Below are 27895 nucleotides of genomic sequence, written 5' to 3' on the forward strand. Positions count from 1 at the left end.
CAGGAACAATGGTGGTCATCTTGAAGCATGTGGGGACAAGACTGGATAGGGATTGGTTGAATATGTCCCTAAACACACCTGCCAGCCTACAAATCGATCCCGCTCCAGAGTACAGGCCTCGTTGTAATGCTCATTCCTCGGACGATAAGCGCGAATCTGACCCTCACCCCTGGTGAGACAAAACCACGACTTGTCAGTGAAGAGCACTTTTTGCCAGTCCTGTCTGGTCCAGCAACGGTGGGTTTGTGCTAGAGGTCGACCGATTAATCAGGATGGCCAATTAATTAGGGCCGATTTCAAGTTTTCATCACAATCGGTAATTTATGTTGAAAAGTTTTAATATATTTAAAACATTAAATATATTTTCTTGAATTACAATTATTTCATTTTCAGACAAAGTGGATGATACTACCTCCTATAAATATTACTGCTTATACAAATTCGTACTCCTAAAAATGTGCCTTTAGAAGTGAACAAGCAATCACCCAGTTAGTGTCTTCCTCATTATTGTCCACCTCCCCACAGAAGCGGCACAGTTGGCTCAGGTCATGTAGCAAAACATAATGTCAAGTAGTCTATAACATCTTTACATGTATTTTTCTGAGCAAACAGGGAACAGGGAACAAGGGAATAGTATAGGTTTCTTGTAACATAATTATTTAAATACATGTGTTTTAATGGCCATCTAGTCAGAAGTTGGATCAATGATAACCTTGAAAGATGCTTATAAATTTTTCTTTTATCTACAATTATATTGAATTATAAATTGAACATACCAGTGTTGGAGGAGAGTGACTGCTATTTCTTCTCTCATGATGTTAACATCTTTGACCGTATTTGAAAAGGATCAGGGGAGAATCAATGTACCTTTAGCAAATCAAATATATTTGGAGTTATCAATTTGTACAGTATATGCTGAAACCATAAATACATGTTATGGTAGATGTCATATTACATTATGAAATCTACCATGTTCTAAAATGTAACATATACAGTAAATTATATGCAATATGTAGAAAACTGCTACCTAACCTGTTCACTGCTAGAGTAAAAGCACAACAAACATATGTTTTTATTATAAACATAGAGCAACAGGTAGAAGTGTATTCCAAGACCAAAAGTAAATCAGAATCAAAGTGGTTAGGTGGTTATTGAATCAGCATTTACAAACAGCAAGGGACTTTGCAGTTATGATGCCTGCAGCTCAACTCATTCAACCAATTAGGCAACAGTACACAGTGAAGTCTTGGTGATTGTCCACTGAATCCTTAAAGAGAAGACAACTTCAAGAATGACACAATTGTAGATCACAGAAAAAGAAAAACAGTACATCACTTTATCCAGACCAAGAGGTATTAAGGAGCTGGTCATTTTCTGGCCCTGTAGGCTAGAATTAGAATCCTGAACATAATGTGAGCTGCAATAGGGAGGCCATCCAGGGTACAAATCAGTGGAGGGGAATCAGAGAATGCAGGGATTCCAGCAGGGTGTGAGTTGAAGTAGTGTTAGGAATTTTGTTAATAATAATTAAAACAATTTCTAGATTTAGATAAAACTATAACTAATTGAACTCTGCACGCCTAGTGAAAAGAGATTTGTGCTGTGGGTTATAAAGTAAGCAGAAAGGGTCGTTAAACTATGGTTGAACTGACCCAACTTAGCCCTGAGATGTTTAGATAAGGTAGTGAGTAACTTTTTAGGTCTTCCATTATCTTGAGTTGTCTGCTAAAGTGGTAATAAATTATAGTGAGCCTTCAGGAGAATAGATTATATTGTGTGTCATGTGTGTGCGCTGGGAAGTTGGAATGAACTTTTGAACCTGTTTTATATTGGTCAGGACGAGGAGATTTATTCTGTAACCTATGACGTCATATCTTGTATATAAACTGTTGTTTATGGTCAAATGGTAGCGTGCTCCGAGAATAAATACTATTATCTAATTTTAATAAGACTGTATCCTGTCTATTTTATGTTAATAAGTATCTTACAAATTCTTATAAATAGACAGATTGATTTTAATTAATGAGTACATTAGAGGAATTATTTAATTCCCTCAACAAGTAGTCAAATCTGGAGCTAACAAGGCTCTGATTTAGCATCTTGGGGGCATCGCTGGATGGTGTGGAAGAAGAAGCAGAACGTTCATGTTAGGCCTGAAATGTAAATGACGTGATCATCTCGGATTATCTAACATCTGAGAATGGGCAGGCATTCCCTCGTATGAAGAGCATCTTGCTGATTATGTGATGTCATCCAGGTGGAAATGTCACCTGCATATCTGATGTAGGAAAAGAGATAAGTTGAGTGTCCTGTGGATATGTATATGTACTGTACATCTGTGTATGTGTATATATATCTTGGTATATATTTTTAATTTTTTTATTTCAATTATTATTATCATTATTGTGTTTTGTGGTTGAGAGGTGGGGGAGGTTGATGGGGATAGTGGATGTGCTGGGGGTGTCCTATTGAGGGCGAAGGGACCTATTGGGGAGGGGATTCTTCTTGGAGGCACATTCAGTCATAGTTTTGTTTATTATATTATTATATAATATAATATTTTTTATGTTCTATTATTATAACAGTTTACTGTGATTATGGATATGCGCTCATGTTGACTTATATATTTGAACTTTCTTTTTTTGTCCAGAGTACAAATGTTTGATTTATTATTATTATTATTATTATTACTACTGTACCTACATTTTTAAAAACGAAAACAGAAAAAGTGTAAAAAAATGTAGGAAAAGCCTTTAGAGGGAAAATCACGATGGGATGGGGGATTGAGGAATGGGTAGAGAGAACAGTAGAGGGCTCTGAAAACTATTATTGCTGAAATAACCACTTCCTTTTGTGACTAGAGTCTAATACTTCCTGTGGCACACATCAGAGGACATGATAGGTCACCAAATGATTATGAAGTGTGCCAGGCCTTGCAGTCCCAAGATAGAGGGGGGGGGGGGGTTCAGCAGACAAAATGGCCTTACCAAAATCCTCCTGCCCTTCTAATTTCCTTAATTTTGTGGCTAAAGTCAAATACTTCCTGTGGCACACACTACTGGTCAACATGAGCTACCAAAAGGATTCTGAAGTGTGCCAGGCCTTGCAGTCCCAAGATAGAAGGGGGGAGAGAATTTAGGCCGGCAAGAAAATAGCCTTGCCAAAATCCCCCCCTTCTAATTTCCTTAATTTTGTGGCTAGAGTCAAATACTTTCTGTGGCACACATCAAAGTAAAATACTTTCTATAGAACAAACTTCACGTCAGGATAGGCAACTGAAATTAATAGTTGATGTATGTGTGTTATATTAAACATAGATGGCGTAAAATGTAGGCAAGCAATAAACATTTCAGAACAACTACTAGTCGAATAAGACGTGAGAGATGACGAATTTTAGCAAAGAGATTTATTTAGACTAATACACTTGAAACATATAGCCAAACCGAAAGCTGCGAGATAAATAGAGATAAATAATTAAATGAAACGCAGCCTAACTTGTTCAGAAATCTCAACGAGCAACAAGTCGCAGCAATGAAGAATTGATTGCGTGCGCGTTCACGCGAAAGGGGGAGGTTCTGGCAGGGGGAGTTTATCGGCACAACCCGGCCATCGACAATTGCCAATATATCCTCCAAACACCTGCTTTTCCGGCATTATCACTTAAATACCATAACCATACTTAGCGGACTGATGTGATGTGTCATGTCACATCGCATTTGGAGCTACTGGCTGGAAGTCATTTTACAACATTTATGAATCTATTAATCTTGTCATATTCGGTGGTACTGGTACATGATAGCGTGGCCGAGCGGTCTAAGGCGCTGGATTAAGGCTCCAGTCTCTTCGGGGGCGTGGGTTCGAATCCCACCGCTGTCAGGAAGATTTTTCGGATCGCGGGCTATCTACTTCGGCAGTCCAGTCCAGTGAGTTGGAAATCGCGACATGGTCATAAATCCTTATGAAATATTAAACATTTTAACACAATCTCATGTTAAACGCCTTTGCGACATATGTAGGCTAAAAACGTAAACCCTTATCGCTTTGCATTGTGGGAATACAAATAGCAGCTCCTCCCCACGTGTCTCTGTGGAGCCAAGCAACGACATGGCAGCGCTCAGATAGCCACAGCTACTCACTTCTTTAAAGCTCGATCACATGAAGTATTTCAACATAGCAAATCCATTAACATACGTCAATGAAATAAACTGAGGGGAACGGTGGTGTGCAGGTGAGATCTAGCCCTTAACTATTATTGAAATACCGGGAAAACTCACAAAATCGAGGCCTGGCAAATGACTTCCAATTATATTTGATAGCTTGCAAGCTAGAGTTTCGAGCAAACGTTAGCCAACACAACCGGGTAAATTGCTAGCCAGTACTTAAGTAAACAGCCATATCTAAAGATTTAGCTGGTTAGCCATAATTACTTAACGTTATAGATTTTTTTACGTGTTACCCTGGTTATTTTACGGATTAGTTTTGTTTTTAGCGTTGGTTTGGCTCAAACGGTTTGATCGAATAAGTAGCTCACCAACACAGCCGCTATGCTAAGTAGTTACCTATTAGTCGCCTCTAGCAGATGACTTGTCATGTTGTCAATGTAAATTAGCTAACTAATGTACGGTAGCTAGTTAATTTAGCGACCTTAAACTTACAATGAACTGCGAGGACTACTCACGATGATAAAATGTATTACTTGGTGCTGGGCTGTTAGATGAATGGTAACGTTAAGACGATCGATCTGAGGGAGGTGCTGTTTTTTTAATTTATTTTTTAAACATTTTGTGCATATGTATTTCTTATAAACATATCCGTTTGTTGGCAATGTCAATTCATACACATTTTTTAAAAATACTTACTTTTATGTAAGCTAGCTGGACAGGCAAACGCCGTAGAGTACTAAACTGTAAAACCGAGCAACTCGTAATATCATGTACGTTACTATCACAGATAGAACAAAGAGACAGATTTCACCGGATGTATAATTGTGAAGCATCCGCTTGGCGTTTCCATTCGCTACCAAATATGGGAGAAGATGGAACAACATGGGGTTTGACCGATGAAACATCTGATCTCTACAGTTTTCTGTTCCCAAAACTATAATATGTTACGAACAGAGTGGACTTTACCCTTTGCCAAAGTTTAAAAAAAATTGTTTAGGAGTACCAAGGCGAATTTAGTTATTGCACACGCTCACTTCAGAGTGGGCGTTCCTTAACATACATATGCAAATAGTGGTAGAACGCGCAAATAGGATCTTGCAAGCTCGTGCTTGGCTCTGCCCACCTTGCTTGGTCTGCCAACTATGACTCAAATGACCCATTTGAAACAACAGGCTGGGGTCTCTTGGCTTCGGTATAACAAATCTTTGGTAGTAGCTCTGCTGATCACATCTGCCAATCACGTTATCTGTATTTAAGGTAGTAGACAGAGATCTGCTTCAGACTAACTGTTATCAGTTAGTCTTTTTCTTGTTGTAATCTAACTATTTAGTTATAGAAACGTGATTATATATATAATTTTTTCCCACCTTTATTTAACCAGGTAGGCCAGTTGAGAGCAAGTTTTACATCTGCGACCTGGCCAAGATAAAGCAAAGAAGTGCGACAAAAACAACAGAGTTACACATGGGATAAACAAACGTACAGTCAATAACACAATTGAAAAATCTGTATACAGTGTGTGCAAATGAGGTAAGGCAATAAATAGGCCAATAGTGGCGAAGTAATAACAATTTAGCAATTAACACTGGCGTGATAGATGTGCAGATTAGGATGTGCAAGTAGAAATACTGGTGTGCGAAAGAGCAGAAAAACAAAAACGAATATGGGGATGAGGTAGGTAGTTGGTTGGATGGGCTATTTACAGATGGGCTGTATACAGCTGCAGCGATCGGTAAGCTGCTCATATAGCTGATGCTTAAAGTTAGTGAGGGAGATATGTCTCCAACTTCAGTGTTTTTTGCAATTCGTTCCAGTCATTGGCAGCAGAGAACTGGAAGGAAAGGTGGCCAAAGGAAGTGTTGGCTTTGGGGATAACCAGTGAAATATACCTGCTGGAGCTCCTGCTATGGGTGGGTGTTGCTATGGTGACCAGTGAGCTGAGATAAGGCGGAGCTTTACCTAGCAAAGACTTACAGATGACCTGGAGCCAGTGGGTTTGGCGACGAATATGAAGCGAGGGCCAGCCAACGAGAGCATACAGGTCACGTTGGTGGGTAGTATATGGGGCTTTTGTGACAAAACGGATGGCACTGTGATAGACTACATTCAGTTTGCTGAGTAGAGTGTTGGACATTGCCGAAGTCAAGGATCGGTAGGATAGTCAGTTTTACGTTTTACATGTCTGCAAACATTATTTTATTCATTCTTGTCTCGCACTTTTGTCTCACATGATCTATTCAGCTTCCCTGTGTCCTGCTCCCAGAGATCAAACAAGTGCTGTTCACCAAGCTTGGGCTGGTTCACTCGCATGTGAGAACCATCCTGCTGCAGTTTGAACTAGCCTTTCCGTCACTATATAGACATTGAGACCATGTATGCATTTCCCTGTTGTGTTTTGTTTGTGGGTTTAGTTTTAGACAGTCTAATGCATTTTAGAGTTGAAGAACTCCAACTACAGATACACGTGCTTGTTTGAGCATCTCAAAGACTAAATTCATTATTGAATCAGTTTAGCGGGTGACAGATTATTTTACTATTGTAACATGCAGTGGGGAGAATTCTATTGTTCCTGTCAGGAGCCCAGGCTTTTGAAATAGATCAGGAGTGTAAAACTCATTCCATGGAGGGCCTAGTATCTGCGTGTTTTTGTTTTCAATTAAGACCTAGACAACCAGGTGAGGGGAGTTCTTTACTAATTAGTGACCTTAATTCATCAAGGGAGGAGCGAAAACCCACAGACACTCAGCCCTCTGTGGAATGAGTTTGACATGTGCCATAGATGAGAGTTCTCGTCTCTGGACCACATACGGCTTAGATTTCATTCTGCTAAGGCACTTGTCACTCTCTACATCGGTCAGTTACATTGGTGACCAGGGGGATCCTTTCGATACGCCTATGGGGCCTGGGCACACACATGCTCCTGGAGAGAAAGGGTAATACTGCATGAGTTGATGACAGTTCGATGGTCTCCATCAGAAGTCCAGGCTTTTGGCGTAGATTGTAAAGTGCTCATTTCTGGACTGCAGTATTGTAAGATTGTGCCCCCCACGGCACTTGATATACACTGAGTGTACAAACATGAACACCTGCTCTTTCCATGACATAGACTGACCAGGTGAATCCAGTTGAAAGCTTATTGATGTCACTTGTTAAATCCACTTCAATCGGTGTAGATGAAGGGGAGGAGACAGTTTAAAGAAGGATTTTAAAGCCTTGAGACAATTAAGACATGGATTGTGTATGTGTGCCATTGAGGGTGAATGGGCAAGACAACAGATTTAAGTGCCTTTGAATGGGATATTGTAGTAGGTGACAAGTGCACCGGTTTGTGTGTCAAGAACTGCAACACTGCTGGGTTATCATGCTCAACAGTTTCCTGTGTGTATCAAGAATGTTCCACCACCTAAACGACATCCAGCCAACTTGACAAAACTGTGGGAAGCGTTGGAGTCAACATGGGCCAGCTTTCGTCACCTTGTAGAGGCCATGCCCCAACAAATTGAGGCTATTCTGAGGGCAAAAGGGGTGCAACTCAATATTTGGTTCACTATATTTAGATATTTAAAATACTGCCTGAGACACCTTTGCTATTTGTCTTCGTACTCAATGAATAGTGAAACACTTTCTGATGGTTATTTGTTTGAATTCATATGCATGAAACGTACATTATGGAAAACCTGTCTCGCACTGTCATGATTAGTAGAATAATGAATGGATTGGCAAGACTTTGGCACTGACAACTTTTAGGTTAGTAGGAAAGTTAATAATTTAAACACTTAAATATACTCACATTTAACATTTAGTATTTCACGTTCATTTCTCAACTGGTTTTTCTATAATCTATATCTATATTCTCCGTACCTTATATCCCAGTGCATCCAACGTTATGCATGTCCACCATGGTATTGGAGAACTCATCTGGTTTAGAACACTCATCTTATTACAGAGCACTTTGTACAACTGTTTTTAGAGAAGATTATATTGCAAGGTATGCTATATGTGTAGGCTATGCCATCTGTATTGGCTAATATGCACATGACACACATCCCTTTCTATCTACATGCATTTATTTGGGTTTCTATGCAAAGTACAGTGTCTTCAGAAAGTAATCGGGCCCCTTGACCTTTTTCCACATTTTGTTACGTTTACAGCCTTATTCTAAAATGGATTAAATAAATACAAATCCTCAGCAATCTACACACAATACCCCATAATCACAAAGGCAAAAGTTTATTTATTTTTTGCAAATGTATTAAAAATTAACATACCTTATTTACATAAGTATTCAGATCCTTTGCTATGAAAATTGAGCTCAGGTGGATCCTGTTTCCATTGATCATCCTTGATGTTTCTATAACTTGATTGGAGTCCATGTGTGGTAAATTCAATTGATTGGACATGATTTGGAAAGGAACACACCTGTCTATATAAGGTCTCACAGTTGACAGTGCAGGTCAGAGTAAAAACAAGCCATGAGGTCGAATGATTTGTCCGTAGAGCAGCGAGACATGATTGTGTCGAGGCACAGATCTGGGGAAGGGTAGCAAAACATTTTTGCAGCATTGAAGGTCCACAAGAACACATTGGCCTCCATCATTCTTAAATGGAAGAAGATTGGAACCACCATGACTCTTCCTAGAGCTGGCTGTTAGGCCAAACTGAGCAATCAGGGGAGAATGGCCTTGGTCAAGGAGGTGACCAAGAACCTGATGGTCACTTTGACAGAGCTCCAGAGTTCCTCTGGAGATGGGAGAACCTTCTAGGAGAACAACCATCTCTGCAGCACTCTACCAGATCAGGCCTTTATGGTAGAGTGGCCAGACGGAAGCCACCCCTCAGTAAAAGGCACATGACAGCTCGCATGGAGTTTGCCAAAAGGCACCTAAAGACTCTGACCATGAGAAACAAGATTCTCTGGTCTGATGAAACCAAGATTGAACCCTTTGGCCTGAATGCCAAGCGTCATGTCTGGAGGAAACCTGGCACCATCCCTACGGTGAAGCATGGTGGTGGCAGCATCATGCTGTGGAGATGTTTTTCAGCGGCAGGGACTGGGAGACTAGTCAGGATCGAGGCAAAGAAGAACCAAGCAAAGTACAGAGAGATCCTTGATGAAAACATGCTCCAGAGCGTTCAGGACCGCAGACTGGGGTGAAGGTTCACCTTCCAACAGGACAACGACCCTAAGCATACAGCCAAGACAATGCAGGAGTGGCTTCAGGACAAGTCCATGCATGTCCTTGAGTGGCCCAGCCAGAGCCTGGACTTAAACCTGATCGAACATATCTGGAGAGACCTGAAAATAGCTGTGCAGCAATGCTCCTCATCCAACCTGACAGTGCTTGAGAGGATCTGCAGAGAAGAATGGGAGAAACTCCCCAAATACAGGTGTGCCAAGCTTGTAGCACAATACCCAAGAGGACTCTGATGCTGTAATCGCTGCCAAAGGTGCTTCAACAAAGTACTGAGTAAAGGCTCTGAATACCTATGTAAATGTCATATTTCTGTTTTTTATTTTAAATAAATTTGGTAGAATTGATAAAAACCTGTTTTTGCTTTGTCATTACGAGGTAGTGTGTGTGTGTGGATTGATGGAGGGGGGGGGGGGGAAACAATTGAATACATTTTAGATTGAGGCTGTAACGTAACAAAATGTGGAAGAAGTCAAGGGGTCTGAATACTTTCTGAAGGAACTGTATATGATTGAATGTTTCTGTTTAGCCTGCCGGTACAGTGCATTCGGAAAGTATTCAGACCCCTTTTTCCAAATTCTGTTCTAAATGGATTAAATTGGTTTTTTTCTTCGTCAATCTACACACAATACCCTATAATGACAAAGCAAAAAAAGTTTTTTTACATAAGTATTCATAGGCCTGATTGGTTGAGTGCTGCTGAGGTTTCTAGAAGGTTTTCCAATGTCCACAGAGGAACTCAGGAGCTCTGTCAGTGCACCAGCCTGACCAAGATCCTTCTCCCCCGATTGCTCTAGGAGTCTTGGTGGTTCCAGACTGCTTCCATATAAGAATGATGGAGGCCACTGTGTTCTTCTGGGCCTTCAATGCTGCAGACATTTTTTTGGTACCCTTCCCCAGATCTTTGCCTCAACACAACCATGATTCAAAAATGTAATTTACTGACAGAGATGGCTAGTGAAACACATTGACATTTACAGTAGCCGGCTAGGCTAGTCAAACGGACTTTTTGCTAGCTTTCAATAAATTGGCTACGTGGTCAAGACAACTTGTATTGCATGCTGCATATTTCAAGTGCACTCAAACAGATATTTATCTTATTTCAGTCTGGGAGCTAGCTATATCTGTTCCTCTTCATCAGACAGCAGCTTGCGTTTTCAGAAGAAGCTGTTTACGTTTTAGATTGAAGCAGGCCATTGGCTGCCTTCATCCCGGGGTGTATGTACAGGATTTCTGATTGGTTCCAAGTTTAGCTGTTCGGCAAATTTGCCTGAGCAGACAGTGTTAGAAATATACTTTTTATGTGCAAGAATTTAAGGTGCCAACATTGTATAGTCATCATAAGAATGTTTTACTGTCATATACCAAAAAATGTGCTCCTCCCTTGACGGGGTTCGATCAACTTCAAGTTTTTCAGCTTCGGCCCACCACTTATACACGTTACATCATTGCACAAGTGTTAGCTAGCAAGCTAGATGGCTAAAATAGCCATGTTGCTGATGTGATGTGTCTGTCTAACGAGCTCGATGGTACTGGAATGTCGGCGTTTTGAATGATGTATTGACTGCTAGCTAGATAGCCAGTGTCACTGTTTCTGGCTCACGTAACGTTAGCTATTAACAATTCCTTTAACGTTAGATTTACTTACTGTCCTATTACGTCACCATATTTTGGCAGCATCACTCGGTCACTCACTCACATCAGACAATAGTCACAAGCAGAGTTATAAAAATGAGCTGTGTGTGTGGTCAAAAGACCAAATGGAGAATAATTGCTCAGAATTGGCCAACCTGGCTCAACACAGCCATAGTAATGAGTAGTGACACTGTATTACGTTGCTACTTAGGTTGTCGGTCACTCAGCATCACTGTTATCCTAGGTTGGCTCTCCGGTGGTCTCCTGCTGCTCTTCTGTGACATCTCCCCCAGCCCCCTCCCCTCACCATGGCCAGCGGGGAGGACGATGACCCCATCATACAAGAGGTGAGTGACCAGTTTCCCCAGCACTCCTGTTTACCAGTCTGTTTCTTCCCAAACCTAGGTTTTATTGTCTTGGTGAGAAAGAGAAAAGTGATGGAAAGAATATGAACCTAAGATTCCTCTCTCTTTCTGTGTCTTTTAGATTGATGTATACCTGGCCAAAAGCCTTGCGGACAAGCTCTATCTGTTCCAGGTAAGTTCTGCATCTACTCTGCAACAAGCTGTATGGATTTGATATGTTCCTGGTTAAGATTTTGTACAGCTATCTAATCTTCATTTCGCTTGTTTTTTTTCTCCTTCATAGTATCCAGTACGCCCTTCCTCTATGACCTATGATGATATCACTCATCTGTCTGCCAAGATCAAGCCCAAGCAGCAGAAGGTGTGACGGGGCTCCCTTGTTTAAGAGATTTCCATCTCATATGGATATCCATCTCATTTGGACACACCTACTCATTCCAGTTGTTTTTCTTAATTTTTTACTATTTTCTACATTGAATAATAGTGAATAATAATAGAATAATAGTGAAGACATCAACATTATAAAATAACACATGGAGTCATGTAGTTACCAAAAAAGTGTTAAACAAATCTAAATGTATTTTCTATTTTAGATTCTTCAAAGTAGCCACCCTTCTTCATGAGGTAGTCATTTCAATTAACAGGTGTGCCTTGTTAAAAGTTCATTTTCAATGCGTTTGAGCCAATCAGTTGTTGGTCCATATTATGGCAAGAACAGCTCAAATTATTATAAATTCTTATTTTTTTATTTAACCTTTTTATTTAACTAGGCAAGTCAGTTAAGAACAAATTCTTATTTACAATGACAGCCTACCGGGGAACAGTGGGACTTGTTCAGGGCCAGAACGACAGATTTTTACCTTGTCAGCTCGGGGATTCGATCCAGCAACCTTTCGGTTACTCCCAACGCTCTAACCACTAGGCTACCTGCCGCCCCAAATAAGCAAAGAGTAACGACAGTCCATCATTACTTTAAGACATGAAGGTCAGTCAATGTGGAAAATTTTAAGAACTTTGAACGATTCTTGAAGTTCAGTCGCAAAAACCATCAAGCGCTATGATGAAACTGGCTCTCATGTGGACCGCCACAGGAATGGAAGACCCAGAGTTACTTCTGCTGTAGAGGATAAGTTCATTAGAGTTACCAGCCTCATAAATTGCAGCCCAAATAAATGCTTCAGAGTTCAAGTAACAGACACATCTCAAGGAGGAAACTGCGGGAATTAGGCCTTCATGGTCGAATTGCTGCAAAGAAACCACAACTAAAGGACACCAATAAGAAGACTTGCTTGGGCCATAAAACATGAGCAATGGACATCAGACCGGTGGAAATCTTTCCTTTGGTCTGATGAGTCCAAATGTGAGATTTTTGGTTCCAACCACCGCGTCTTTGTGAGAAGCAGAGTAGGTGAACGTATGATTTCCGCATGTGTGGTTCCCACCGGGAAGCATGGTGGAGGTGGTGTGATGGTGCTTTGCTGGTGACATTGTCAGTGATTTATTTAGAATTCAAGGCACACTTAACCAGCATGGCAACCACAGCATTCTTCAGCGATACGCTATCCCATCTGGTTAGTTCTTTGTGGGCCTGTCATTTGTTTTTCAACAGGACAATGACCCAACACACCTCCAGGCTGTGTAAGGCTATTTGACCAAGAATGAGAGTGATGGAGTGCTGTATCAGATGACCTGGCCTCCACAATCACCTGACCTCAACCCAATTGAAATGGTTTGGGATGTGTTAGACCGCAGAGTGAAGGAAAAGCAGCCAACAATTGCTCAGCATGTGGGAACTCCTTCAAGGCTGTTGGAAAAGCATTCCTCGTGAAGCTGGTTGAGAGAATGCCAAGAGTGTGCAAAGCTGTCATCAAGGCAAATGGTGGCTACTTACAAGAATCTAAAATCAAAATATATTTTGATTTGGTTAACACTTTTTTTGGTTACTATATGATTCCATGTGTTGTTTCATAGTTTGATGTCTTCACTATTATTGTACAATGTAGAAAATAGTAAAAATAAAGAAAAACCCTTGAATTAGTAGGTGTGTCCAAACTTTTGACTGGTACTGTATGAAGGCCAAACCATATTATCCATCTTCCCTAGCCTGTCCTATTATTAAACAATATTCTCAGTTTATCATTTGTGTCTTTGTGTAGGTGGAGTTGGAGATAGCCATCAACACTCTGAGTCCTAACTACTGTCGAAGTAAAGGCGAGCAGATCGCCCTCAATGTGGACGGAACTACCTCAGAGGACTCCAACACCTACTCTGTGTGAGTGCACTACATACAGTGGTTGCTCCACTGAAAGTTTTGTGATTATGCTGTGGTACTTAGAGGTAATTTGTGGTTTAGTACGGTACCCTGCGTCACCACTTCATTGCTCCAGACCAGCACAAGGGGGAGTTAGAGCACTGATTATGCTTTGGGGTCCTACTGTGTCTCTAACTGACAATGAATGGGCGGCATAAACCTACATAGAAACTGATAATTGTGCACAACTTCAGTATTACTTACTAAAACTGTTGTTACACTAAGGTTTTTATTTTATTTTGTTAGGATTATTTTGCTCTTACTGTAGTACTGTAGACCACTCCCGTCCGGTCACGTTATACAGCACCTGAGTGGTGCAACGGTTTAAGACACTGCATAGCAGTGCAAGCTGTGTTGCTACAGATGCTGGTTCAATACCTGTGCCGGCCTCGACTGGGAGACCCATGAGATGACTAGGTTTTTGGTTTCTCTCCCTCTAAAAACAGAAATTAATCATTCTAAATAACAAACTGGCTTTATTTACAAATTAGGTGCAATGTCTCACCCCATGTTCAATAATGGCCTTTTTCTCCCTCATTTTACGTTATTTGAAAACAAAATCATCTCCAAAATATTTTTTTTTAAACAAAGCGATTCATTATTTATTATTAATTTATAATTATATAAAAGCCCCTTGGATATTCTCACAGATATATTATTAACCCTGTTATTAGCAGGACAATATATATTGGTCATGGCTCCCGAGTGGCGCACAAATGGGATTGCCTTGCAGTTCTCCAGCTGTATCCACGGAAAGTGCGCGAGGTTCAAGGGATGAGGGGCAGGAGGCACGGGATGAGCCGCAGAGTCGCGCACAGAAGACAGACTTAGCCCATGGGGAACGGAGGAGGAGAGGTGGACCCCCGCCACACTGGGTAGCACAGAGCAACACTATAAGGGGCGTTGCACTAATAATAGTGCTGACTAGAGAAACGTTCCTGCTGTTCTAGCAGGTAGCTGGACAATAGACTTGCCAAGATGGAGGGTAGGAGGATAATTCTATTGTCAAATGTTTTTCTAAGTTAGGTTCTATGTAGTAGTAATAATAATAATACGTATCACATCCGACTGTGATTGGGAGTCCCATAGAGCGGTACATAATTGGCCCAGTGTTTCTCGCCCTCTAAAAACAGAAAAAAATGTTTTGGCCTTTATTCAGATTACTATCACTCACTTGCGTTTTTTTGAAAACGAAGCAACCTCAAAAATATTTGGATCAAAATAAATAAGTCCCAACATTCTTTCTGATAGTCTTTAATAAATGCATGTTTTGGTTATCCTGACCTGGACACCATGTACAGTATTATAATAGCCTGTTATCGGCTAGTAGCAGGACAATGTACCTTTACCAACACCTCTCTGTATTTTGATACTTTGTGGATGGGGCCTCTCTTGCTACAGATACCCTTGCCGGCCGCCACTGGGAGACCCGTGAGGCGGCTTTTGGTTTTAATTTAGAATCCTCCAATCCTCTATGTAATTATGGTCGGAGAGTCACCGCATATTTTTCAATATACTGTAGGCCTACTGTAGGCGACATGAGTCTCGCTAGTGTTGTGTAATGTGCTGTTAAAAGTGGTGTAGGTCTTATTTATTTAAAGAGCATATTGAAGTTAGAAGCAATAGCCTACAACTATTTTCTCACCGTTTCGCGCTGCTCTGAGACAAGCATGGGGACGGGTCTTGATAAATCAATGAGATTTTTATTTTGACTGAATCTCCGTTTGGGTATTGGTTAGACTACAATTAGGGTGTGGAAATGTTATGCTCTTAGTGTAACCTTTATTTAACTAGGCAAGCCAGTTAAGAACAAATTCTTATTTACAAGGACAGCCTACTCCTTCCCCACCGCCAGGGAATTGAACCCCGGTCTCCCGTGTGCCCGCATGACACAGGGATCATTTAGCTCAATAGCCCAGCACTGTAGCCTACTCCCGACCGTCACGTTGTACAGCACCATATTTTACGTTCCATCCTAACGGAAACCCAGAGGGTTTTTCTTGGAGTAGAAACACCATAATATTAATCAAATGAATTAAGCAAAATTTCTTAATCAGTCCCATATACTATGTATATAAATGTAAATCTCCTGTAAATCTCCTGATTGAATTGGCTCATATGCTGCCCACCCATAACTTTGTACACGTTGTGTTGGTTCATTTCTTAGTACTCGGTGTTAGTCTCATTTGTGTATGTCATCTGTCAAATGCTGTGTCTGTGACATGCTGGTCATTGATCAATCTCCTTGCAGGAAGATGATGGACAAGCAGACGTTCACATCCATCCAGTCCACGACCAACACCTCCAGATACGCTGCTGCCATCTTCAGGAAAGGTAGCTGTGTTTCTGTACATTCATATCCATCAGCACTGTCATTGCTCTCCTGCGTGTGTTCATGTTAGTCTTGATATCTAAATGTTTGTCTCTGACTCGGTGTGATGTCACTGACGGGTGTTGATGATGTCATCAGGTGAGCTCCACATCACGCCGCTGCAGGGCATCCTCCAGATGCGACCCAGCTTCTCCTATCTGGACAAGGCTGACTGCAAACACAGAGAGCGGGAGGCTGCTAACGAGGGGGGAGACTCCTCTCAGGATGAGGCAGAGGAAGATGTCAAGGCCGTCACTGTAAGGAAACACACACACAATAACAGTTCACACAATGGCTCTCTTAAATCAATTGTTGAGCTCTGTTTTCTTTGTCAGTATTGGGATGGTCAAATTAAACCTGTCTCTTTCCTTTAGGTGAGGTTTTCCCGTCCTGAGTCGGAGCAGGCTCGTCAGAGGCGTATCCAGTCGTACGACTTCCTTCAGAAGAAACAGGCAGAGGAATCTTGGGTCCACCTGCACTACCACGGCCTCAATGTAAGGAGGCGCTACCACACACTGTTTTATGTGACCTCTGTTCATCCAAGTCAATCTCAACTCAACACCTACTTTGTGTGTGTGTGTTTAGGACGGGCGTTCGGACCACGAGAGGCAATACCTGTACTGCCAGGCTATGGGAGGTTCTGAGAACACAGAACTGGTGAAAACTCCAAAGTGAGTACTAACACGTAGTGTCCCTATTTGAAAGTGGCTTCTTTTGTTAAATTTTTGTGCCGTTTTGGTTTTTTGAACTGTCAAGTTGCTTTTGTGTGTCATTCCTTCTCTCTTCCCTCCTGCTCCCTTTATTCATCCCTCTCTTTTCTCCTGCTCCCTTTATTCATCCCTCTCTTTTCTCCTGCTCCCTTTATTCATCCCTCTTTTCTCCTGCTCCCTTTATTCATCCCTCTTTTCTCCTGCTCCCTTTATTCATCCCTCTTTTCTCCTGCTCCCTTTATTCATCCCTCTTTTCTCCTGCTCCCTTTATTCATCCCTCTTTTTTCCTGCTCCCTTTATTCATCCCTCTTTTTTCCTGCTCCCTTTATTCATCCCTCTTTTTTCCTGCTCCCTTTATTCATCCCCCTCTTTTTTCCTGCTCCCTTTATTCATCCCTCTCTTTTTTCCTGCTCCCTTTATTCATCCCTCTCTTTTTTCCTGCTCCCTTTATTCATCCCTCTCTTTTCTCCTGCTCCCTTTATTCATCCCTCTCTTTTCTCCTGCTCCCTTTATTCATCCCTCTCTTTTCACCTGCTCCCTTTATTCATCCCTCTCTTTTCACCTGCTCCCTTTATTCAACCCTCTCTTTTCTCCTGCTCCCTTTATTCAGCCCTTTCCCTCTTTTCTCCTGCTCCCTTTATTCAACCCTTTCCCTCTTTTCTCCTGCTCCCTTTATTCAACCCTTTCCCTCTTTTCTCCTGCTCCCTTTATTCAACCCTTTCCCTCTTTTCTCCTGCTCCCTTTATTCAACCCTTTCCCTCTTTTCTCCCTCAGGGAGTACCTGGCAATGCTCATGCCTCCTGTCGCAGAGGAGAAGATGTAAGTCAAACTTGCATGGTGTGTAATGTATTAAGCCATGTAACATTTCAGGTATGAAACTGATGAGTCCTTGGTGTGTGTGTGTGTCAGTGTGAGGCCCGTAGGTCCCAGTAACATGCTGTCCATGGCCCAGCTCCGGACGCTGCCGCTTGGTGACCAGATCAAGACCCTGATGAAGAACGGTACACTAACATTACTTTTGCTCCAATAAATCTTTCTTTTCCCCAAGGGAAATGTTTTCAAATCAAATTTATTTGTCACATGTACCGAATACAACTGGTGTAGACTTAACTGTGAAATTGTTGCTTACGAGCCCATGTTCTCCATCTTATTCTTTCCATCATTTCTCTCTTCCCCTCTAGTTAAGGTGATGCCGTTTGCCAACCTGATGGGTTTGCTGACCCCTGGGACAGACTCCACTGCAGTGCTGCGCTGCATCCAGCAGGTGGCGCTACTGGTGCAGGGCAACTGGGTGGTCAAAAGGTGAGACAAGCAGAGCAGGATTGTGGCGGACCAGGTTCACAGATCCAAATTAAATAGATCCAAAAAAGTCTTCCTTCTTCTGGTTTAATTATTCAAGATCTAAATGTGTGATTTCATGAACAAAGATTATGCTTGGATACTTAAAAAAAAAAATAATAATACATGACCAGAAATATTTCAGGTCATGTCCCTGAAAGCAGTTGAACACTCTTTTGTTCCTTCAGTGACGTGCTGTATCCTAAGAACAGCTGTAGTCCCCACAGTGGTGTGCCTGCTGAGGTGCTATGTCGAGGAAGAGACTTTGTGGTGAGTCACACTTTTTATACCCCTACCATATCTCCGAGCAGATCTTCCTGCACAGGTCCACAGTACAATTGTGCATGTTCATTGACAAGAGGTTCAAATTTCAAGACTTCATGGTGAAATTTAAACGGGAATAGAAACATGTTTTGTGTATATATGTGTGTGTTTTATGTTCTTGTTTCTCTTCTCAGATGTGGAGATTCACTCAGGATCGCTCGGTGATGAGGAAGGAGATTGCAGCCATCATCAAGGTAATCATCAACTGTTTAAACAGTTCACTGCACCAGGAGGTGCTACTGAAGCCACCTGCAGTGTCTCACACCTGGCCAAAGATGCCCAATTCAAATACCACTTTATTTAAAGTATATGGTGTAACATACTTCACAAGTGTTCCTATAAGTCAATCAATCAAATTATTTATAAAGCCCTTACATCAGCTGATGTTTCAAAGTGCTGTACAGAAACCCAGCCTAAAACCCCAAACAGCAAGCAATGCAGGTGTAGAAGCACGGTGGCTAGGAAAAACTCCCTAGAAAGGCCAGAACCTAGGAAGAAACCTAGAGAGGAACCAGGCTATGAGGGGTGGCCAGTCCTCTTCTGGCTGTGCCGGGTGGAGATTATAACAGAACATGGCCAAGATGTTCATAGATGACCAGCAGGGTCAAATAATAATAATCACAGTGGTTGTCAAGGGTGCAACAGGTCAGCACCTCAGGACTAAATGTCAGTTGGCTTTTCATAGCATCTCTACTGCTCCTGCTGTATCGAGAGAGTTGAAAACAGCAGGTCTGGGACAGGTAGCACGTCCGGTGAACAGGTCAGGGTTCCATAGCCACAGGCAGAACAGTTGAAACTGGAGCAGCAGCATGGCCAGGTGGACTGGGGACAGCAAGGAGGCCAGGTAGTCCTGAGGCATGGTCCTAGGGCTCAGGTCCTCCGAGAGAGAAAGAATCGAGAGAGAGAGAGAGAGAAAGAATTAGAGAGCATACTTAAATTCACACAGGACACCGGATAAGACGGGAGAAATACTCCAGATATAACAGACTGACACTAGCCCCCCGAGACAACCTACTGCAGCATAAATACTGGAGGGTGAGACAGGAGGGGTCGGGAGACACTGTGGCCCCACACCACTAGTGGGATATCTTCAACCACCAACTTACCATCCTGAGACAAGGCCGAGTATAGCCCACAAAGATCTCCACCACGGCACAACCCAAGGGGGGTGCCAACCCGGACAGGAAGATCATGTCAGTGACTCAACCCACTCAAGTTTAAGTTTGTTCCTCCCCTCAGTAACAGTTACCCCCAGAGGGTGTTACTAAACATCTGGAGCTATAGGTGGATGGGCTCATTGTAATGGCTGGAATGGAATTATGGAACGGTATCAAACAAATGGAAACCACATGTTTGACTTTGTTCCATTTATTCCACTCCACCGTTACAATGAGACTGTCCTCCTATAGCTCCTCACACAGCCTCCTCTGCTCCAGAGGGTGTTGCTAACTATTTGTCCTCCGTTATTTCCAGCTCCCCCCGGAGGACGTGAAGGACTTCCTGGAACATATGGCGGTGCCTCGTATCAACCGTGGCTGGGAGTTCCTGTTGCCAAGCGACGGCGCCTTCATCAAGAAGCACCCTGACGTGGCCCAGCGGCAGCACATGCTGTGGATGGGGATACAGAGCAAGTAAGACATGACATACGCAAACACACACATTATCACTCACTGTTTCCCTTGGTAATGTAACATGGACAGAGATTGTTGATTTTATGTTTCATGTTTTGTTTGCAGATTGGAGAAGGTCTTCAACTTTTCTAAGGATGACCTGGTATCCAAAAAAGACCTAGAAACAGGTGTGTGTGCTTATAGCAGCGTCTTTCTGGCATAATGTGTTTTATAATTGTCTCTAGCTGAAAACTGTTTCTCTGTCCGTTACAGAAACTGTGCATGTGAGTGGCGAGCAGCGGCTGAAGGCTGCCCATGAACGTGCACGGCATAACCAGCCCTCTCTTGAGAAGGACCTGAGCGCTCGTCGACAGGGTGGCGCCGGGGGGAGTGGCGGAACTGGGGTTCGGGTCAAAGAAGAACCCGTCAGTGAAGACGAACCCATGGACTCGTGCTCATCCGTGCACCCTAATGGTTTGGGTAACGGTTACCCCTCATCCTCCGCTACCTGCCCCGCCTCGAACCCTCGTAACGGGCACGGCGGGACCCCAACTCCCTCACCGTCCCCTGAGCTGAGGGACTTTGTGTGGAACACGTTCAGGAAGCAGCACGTGCTGACGCTGAGCGAAGTCAAGAGGCTGTTCAATCTCCACCTGGCCTCCCTGCCTCCCGGACACAGCCTGTTCCACTCCATCTCAGACCGCCTGCTACAGGATACTATACTGATGAGTCAATGCAAACAGATACTGGTGCCTGTGAGTATTAGACCCTATCCCTGCTGCATGACTACCACCCCACCAGGGCTACCTCGGGTTTTGGGTTTTGAAACTGGCATTAGATGGGGATAGGGGGTTGGGGTCAGTTCCCCTGGAAAACAGACAACCCCCTGTGGTACTGGAGAATTTCAGTTAAAGATCGGCCCATTCTTCCACCCGGTGAGTAAGTCTGGATATCCAGAGATAAAGATCCTCTCCTTGGACTAAAGAGATCAGCTTTTGGCTCCCGGCCAGATTAAACTCAGCCTGCCCGGGTTCTCTTCTCCGCTGCAATGATGGTCTCTTACTTGCCTCAGGAGTGCAGCTATCACATGTCCTAAACAGAACAACAAACTAACGGTGGTTTTGGTGTGTGATCTATCCCTGTAGCAGCACACCGGCTTTACTCCTGAGGGTAGTAGGTAGGAAGTAGAGTGAGAGCAGTGAGGCGATGGAGGGTTGGCCTTCTCAGGTTCAGCTCTCTGAATAGAGCCTGATGGCTGTGTGATTGTAGAATCTAACTGTTCAATTTTATTACACCCCACCAGCCTACACTGTACCTTAGGGGAAGCCTACATTTTCCTAATGAGGTGTGGTTCTTTAAACGTTGCTCTCATGGTTGTCTTAATGCCATAGTACGCATCAGAGAAGTAGTTGAATTTACATTGTTAGCATTAATACCCATGACACTTACCTATTGTATTCAGGTCTGAGACACTGCTACCTATTGTATTCAGGTCTGAGACACTGCTACCTATTGTATTCGGGTCTGAGACACTGCTACCTATTGTATTCAGGTCTGAGACACTGCTACCTATTGTATTCAGGTCTGAGACACTGCTACTTGTTGTAGTCAGGTCTGAGACACTGCTACCTATTGTATTCAGGTCTGAGACACTGCTACTTATTGTGTGGATAAGGAGCTAGTCTCCTCCCTTTGAGTATCAAATCCCCCTTTTTAACCTGGCTTAGGTTCTTATCCCCCTTGCGCTCCTCGGGATGTTGTAGGATTTAGATCCTGGAAGGAGGAATGAGGTAGGGAGGTATGGGGAGGGGTTGGACGGAGGAAACTGTCCACTGTTAAATAGCTTCTATTATTGGCTGAGAGCACAAAGCCTATTTCCGTTCCAGGAGGAGTTAACCATTAAGCCCTGTGTAGAATTTGCCTGTACACACACATCTAGGATCAGATCCCACTCCCCAAATACTGACTAAACTATAGTCAGATGAACGCAAAACTGACTTTGGATCAGCTTCGAGGGGCAACTTTATCCTATCCCAGCAGAGGTTAATGCTTTCTGGGAGTGGAGAGGGTTGAATCAGGGATTTGCTTAATGGTCTTGGGATGGATTAGAGATCCTGTTACATTTACATGTTGGTCATTTAGCAGATGCTCTTATCAAGAGTGACTTAGTCATCTTCTTAACACAGCATGCCTGTTTTGTTGATTGGGAATAACTTAATCCAAAGTGTAGTTTCTTGTAATATAAGGTATCCCGTGTCTGTAAAGCCCAGTGCTATAAGACTCGGGTCACTGCAGTGGTTTCACTCCTGTCCCCTCTCCTGCAGTTTCATCAGTTGTTTTTCTCCATGTATTTTCATCGGTTTGGTCTCTCTTTTTCCCTGTAGTTTCCAGCCCAGAGCACGGCAGCTGCGGATGAGCAGAAGGTGTTTGTTGTGTGGGAGACAGGAGAGACCTTCGACAAGGTAACAACACCTGGGGTCAGGGTTCTTCTTCTAGTCAAGTCTGTAATAATTTTGTTTTCCTTTTCACTCATCATTCCACATGCCAACTGCACCCACTGGATCACTTGGAGTGTGTATGTAACCTGTGTTTTGAAATCATGCAGAAATACTCTGATCACAAGTCTGCATGTCTTGGCCTGTACAGTGGCTTGTGAAAGTATTCACCCCCCTTGGCATTTTTCCTATTTTGTTGCCTTACAACCTGGAATAAAAATACATTTTTTGGGGGGTTTGTATCATTTGATTTACACAACATGCCTACCACTTTGAAGATGCAAAATATTTTTTTATTGTGAAACAAACAAGAAATAAGACCAAAAAACTGACCTTGTTCGCATAACTATTCACCCCCCAAGTCAATACTTTGTAGAGCCACCTTCTGCAGCAGTTACAGCTGTAAGTCTCTTGGGGTATATCTCTATAAGCTTGGCACATCTAGCCATTGGGATTTTTGCCCATTCTTCAAAGCAAAACTGCTCCAGCTCCTTCAAGTTGGATGGGTTCCGCTGGTATACAGCAATCTTTAAGTCATACCACAGATTCTCAACTGGATTGAGGTCTGGGCTTTGACTAGGCCATTCAAAGACATTTAAATGTTTCCCCTTAAACCACACGAGTGTTGCTTTAGCAGTATGCTTAGGGTCATTGTACTGCTGGAAGGTGAACCTCTGTCCTAGTCTCAAATCTCTGGAAGACTAACAGGTTTCCCTCGAATATCCCTGTATTTAGCGCCATCCATCATTCCTTCAATTCTGAACAGTTTCCCAGTCCTTGCCGATGGAAAAACAGCCCCACAGCATGATGCTGCCACTACCATGCTTCATTGTGGGGATGGTGTTCTCTGGGTGACGAGAGGTGTTGGGTTTGCGCCAGACATAGCATTTTCCTTGATGGCTAAAAAACTAAATTGTAGTCTCATCTGACCAGAGTACCTTCTTCCATATGTTTGGGGAGTCTCCCACATGCCTTTTGGCGAACACCATACGTGTTTGCTTATTTTTTTCTTTAAGCAATGGCTTTTTTCTGGCCACTCTTCCGTAAAGCCCAGCTCTGGAGTGTACGGCTTCGTGGTTCAATGGACAGATACTCCAATCTCCGCTTTGGAGCTTTGCAGCTCCTTCAGGGTTGTCTTTGGTCTCTTTAAAAAAAAAAATGCATTTTCCAATTAAGAACATTCAAAACAAAAATGAAAAGATATTAGTGACAGTAACAGATGAGCATAATATTTTTTTTTTTAATTATATATACAAAAATACAAAAGTCCTCTTTTTTTATTTTTTTATTAAACAAATAATGAGACATTGGATCATGATATCTTTGGTCTCTTTGTCTCTCTGATTAATGCCCTCCTTGCCTTGTCTGTGAGTTTTGGTGGGCAGCCCTCTCTTGGCAGGTTTGTTGTGGTGCCATATTCTTTCCATTTTTTTATAATGGATTTAACGGTGCTCCGTGGGATGTTTAAAATGTTCTGATATTTTTTTATAACCCAACCCTGATCTGTACTCTCTACAACTTTGTCCCTGACCTGTTTGGAGAGCTCCTTGGTCTTCATGGTGTCGCTTGCTTAGTTGTGTTGTAGACTCTGGGGCCTTTCAGAACAGGTGTGTATATTTAGAGATCATGTGACACTTAGATTGCACACAGGTGGACTTTATTTAACTAATTATGTGACTTCTGAAGGTAATTGGTTACACCAGATCTTATTTAGGGGATTCATAGCAAAGGGGGTGAATACATATGCACACACCACTTTTGTTTTTAATTATGACTCTTTTTTTTTGGAAACAAGTAATTATTTTAATTTCACTTAACCAATTTGGACTATTTTGTGTATGTCCGTTACATGAAATCCAAATAAAAATCAATTTAAATTACAGGTTGTAATGCAACAAAATGGGCTCCCGAGTGGCACAGTGGTCTAAGACACTGCATCCCAGTGCAAGAGGCATCACTGCAGTACCTGATTCGAATCCAGGCTGTATCACATCCGGCCGTGATTGGGAGTCCCATAGGGTGGCGCACAATTGGCCCAGCGTCATCCGGGTTTGGCCGGGGTAGGCGGTCATTGTAAATAAGAATTTGCTCTTAACTGACTTGCCTAGTTAAATAAAGGTTCATATTTATTTTTGTACATTTTTTTAAATAGGAAAAACGCCAAGGGGATGAATACTTTTGCAAGGCACTGTATGCCCTCCCTTACTTAGTTTCAGAAATGTGGATGTGTCTGAGCTCCCTTTTCGTTTTTCTGCCTCTACATTTTAAAAGATCTTCATTATTGTTGTGTCATCCCCCCCAGCACCGTCAGGTCCTGTATGAGATCTTCATGAAGAACTACCGGGTAAGGAGGAACGTGATCCAGACCAGGCTGACGCAGGAGCTGGGAGACCAGACTACCAAGGCCGACATGGACCGCCTGCTCAAGGTACGACTGGCCTCAGAACAAAGTGTAGAACAGACTGCTGAACAGTATCTAGAACTGGCTTTAGAATGGGCTGTTAACCTCTCTAGGTAACGTCCCACCTCATCAACAGCCAGTGATCATGCAGGGTGCCATATTCTAAACAACAGAAATCCCATAATTTAAATTCCTCAAACATACAAGTATTTTACACCATTTTAAAGCTACACTTGTTGTAAATCCAGCCAAAGTGTCCGATTTCAAAAAGGTTTTACGACGAAAGCACACCAAACGATTATGTAAGGTATGAGCCAAGTCACAGAAAAAGACAGCCATGTTTCCAGCTAAAGAGAGCATTTACAAAAAGCAGAAATAGAGATAAAATGAATCACTAACCTTTGATAATCTTCATCAGATGACACTCATAGGACTTCATGTTACACAATACATGTATTTTATGTTCGGTAAAGTTCATATTTATATCCAAAAATCTGAGTTTAGGCAAGACGCTACTGTATCAATTGGCAAAAAGCCTGAGAAAATGCATAGTGCCACATTAAAATGAATGACTATGAAAATGACTATAAAATCAAACTTTCATTAAATCACACATGAAAGATATCAAATTAAAGCTACACTGGTTGTGAATCCAGCCAACACGTCAGAATTCAAATAGGCTTTTCAGCGAAAGCATACGATGCTATTATCTGAGCATAGCACCATTGTAAACAAAAGAGAGAGAACATTTCAACCCTGCAGGAGCGACACAAAACGCAGAATAAAAATATAATTCATGCCTTACCTTTGACGAGCTTCTGTTGTTGGCACTCCAATATGTCCCATAAACATCACAAATGGTCCTTTTGTTCGATTAATTCCGTCGATATATGTCCAAAATGTCCATTTATTTGGCGCGTTTGATCCAGAAAAACACCGGTTCCAACTTGCTCAAACATGACGACAAAATATATCAAAGGTTACCTTTAAACTTTGCCAAAAAATGTCAAACTACTTATGTAATACAACGTTTGGTATTTTTTAACGTTAATAATTGATACAATTGAAGACGGGATGATATGTGTTCAATACAGGATTAAAACGATATGTAGCATGCCTTCTGTTTGATTGAAACGCATGTCTAGGACACCAGGAGTGCCTCGACTTCAAGATGGCCGTATTTCTAAATTACATAAAGGAATAACCTCAACCTATTTCTCACGACTGTTGACATCCAGTGGAAGCCGTAGGAACTGCAAGCAAGTTGCTTAGAAATCTGGTGTCCCAATGAAAACTCATTGAAAAGACAGTGACCTCAAAAAAAGAAATCTGAATGGTTTGTCCTCGGGGTTTCACCTGCTACATAAGTTCTGTTATAGTCACAGACATGATTCAAACAGTTTTAGAAACTTCAGAGTGTTTTCTATGCAACTCTACTAATAATATGCATATCTTATCTCCTGGCGATGAGTAACTGGCAGTTGAATTTGGGTATGTTTTTCATCCAAACGTGAAAATGCTGCCCCCTACCCTAGAGAAGTTAACCAACTTTAGAATAGGTTCTGGAACCATCTTCAGAACCGGTTCTGGAATCTGCTCTAGAGCTGGCATTGAGTAGCTGAGTGGGCTGTAGGAACACCATTTAGAACTGTCTGAAGAATCAGATGTGGTAATGTTAAACTGTCTGTTTGGTCCTGTCTATTTAGGAGTGCTGTGTGAGCTTAGGTGGGATGTGGTACCTCAAGGGTACCCAACAGTCCTGACAACATTGAGGACACGCCCATGTGGCCGCCACCACCCAACCAAACCCACTCCCCCAGAGCCTAGTGGGAGAGCTCTGTACGGGGAGGCAGGGCAGTCAGACACACGAACCAATCGCAACCCTCCTGCCCCCAGCTCTCAGGACCTGGATTGGAGGACTGAGACGTCCATCTGCTCCTGTCAGAACATAATGCTTGTTATTGCAGCTGAATAAGACACTTGAGCATGGTCCAAATGGAGGCGGCCTGGTGGACAGAAGACCTTCCATATTCACAAGGGCTGGAGCAGGAGCACAGATGTCTGTGTATTCGAGTGAGACAATACTGAAAAACTAGATTTACAATGCTATTATTTCCCAATCTGTACTTTAGTAGCCCAAGAACAGCTCATTGTGCTCTAGCCCAGAACAGGTCAACTTGATTCAACTAATGTGGGTGGGCTGGTTAAGGTCTCAGCACAAATGTGCAGTCCTGGAGGTACTCGAAGAATGGATTAGGGAACACTACTATGCCATTGAGAACTAGACTATATTTTGAATTCATAAAGTGACGCTTTATTTTGTTTTTGAATTAACTTTATTTTACCAGACTGAGGGTAGTCTAAGGAGTTCAGTTCAGTCCTGTAGTTTTATCCTGACGGTGGCCTTTGGGGGGAAAAAAGAAACACATTTGAGTCATTTTACCATTCAGTTTAAGGCCTTAACTAGGGTAGCACATTGCTAGTTTGAGTTTAGTTTTTTCTATTCTTGTTCCTCTTTTCTTGACTTTCATTCAGGGAGAAGGGAGGAATGATAACTTTGGTTTGATATTCACTCCACGCACTGTCACTGATAAAGGCCATACAGAGCGATCAGCACAGCGATCAATCAATAGCTGGATCAACCTATATAGCAACAGGCACTTTAAACTACTGTTGTGAGTGGACTAAAAGCAGGAGTTTGCTTACAGGAGTGAATTGATGTTGAAGTGATCGCAATCATTTAAAACAAAACTGTTTTGACCTGAGGTTTTTTGTGCAAATCCTTGAAACTTAACCCAAAGTTTTACCATAAGGTGGAGGTGAATTTTACTTTCACACATTCATTTTATATTTGATACAGTTAAACTAGACAGTCAGGGCGGGTAAGGCCTGTTTCGAGTTGCAGAGAAGCACATGGAAGTGGAACTCATGGAAAATGTGAATTAAAAACTATTGAGAATGATTGGTTTGCGGTTATTGA

General features: G+C 42.3%; 1 protein-coding gene, 1 long non-coding RNA gene and 1 other non-coding gene across 4 annotated transcripts; 2 read left to right on the top strand and 1 right to left on the bottom strand.

Moving 5' to 3' along the window:
* LOC120046786 lies at positions 1-4944 on the bottom strand. Its single transcript, XR_005476853.1, has 3 exons — positions 4860-4944; positions 777-867; positions 1-169 (listed from the first exon to the last, which is right to left on the bottom strand). It is a non-coding gene; the product is annotated as an uncharacterized LOC120046786 (long non-coding RNA).
* Positions 3607-27877, top strand: LOC120046785 (DNA-directed RNA polymerase III subunit RPC5-like). Of its 2 annotated transcripts, none has more exons than XM_038992293.1 (20): positions 3607-3923; positions 11235-11337; positions 11477-11527; positions 11639-11716; positions 13512-13627; positions 15918-16000; positions 16137-16294; positions 16412-16531; positions 16623-16708; positions 17522-17566; positions 17657-17748; positions 17929-18049; positions 18274-18355; positions 18544-18603; positions 19883-20040; positions 20146-20207; positions 20293-20774; positions 22404-22481; positions 24817-24942; positions 26622-27877. In XM_038992293.1, the coding sequence occupies exons 2-20, from the start codon at positions 11299-11301 to the stop codon at positions 26676-26678; spliced, it is 2094 nt and encodes a 697-aa protein (XP_038848221.1). In that variant the 5' UTR covers positions 3607-3923; positions 11235-11298; the 3' UTR covers positions 26679-27877. The 2 variants fall into 2 exon arrangements, with proteins under 2 accessions (XP_038848221.1, XP_038848219.1); XM_038992291.1 differs by lacking the exon at positions 3607-3923 and adding an exon at positions 4073-4228.
* trnal-aag lies at positions 3795-3876 on the top strand. The gene has a single exon. It is a non-coding gene; the product is annotated as a tRNA-Leu (tRNA).
* Positions 27878-27895: the final 18 nt, after the last annotated feature.

This window comes from Salvelinus namaycush, chromosome 4, assembly GCF_016432855.1.
Source record: "Salvelinus namaycush isolate Seneca chromosome 4, SaNama_1.0, whole genome shotgun sequence".
Taxonomy (NCBI): Eukaryota; Metazoa; Chordata; class Actinopteri; order Salmoniformes; family Salmonidae; genus Salvelinus; species Salvelinus namaycush.

Bases quoted from the DNA above. Each gene is read 5' to 3' on its own strand.
- LOC120046785 (XM_038992293.1), top strand. From the start codon at position 11,299: ATGGCCAGCGGGGAGGACGATGACCCCATCATACAAGAG. The intron at 16,001-16,136 runs GTAGCTGTGTTT...TGATGTCATCAG, and splicing joins TGCTGCCATCTTCAGGAAAG to GTGAGCTCCACATCACGCCG. The intron at 24,943-26,621 runs GTACGACTGGCC...CTGTCTATTTAG, and splicing joins ACATGGACCGCCTGCTCAAG to GAGTGCTGTGTGAGCTTAGG.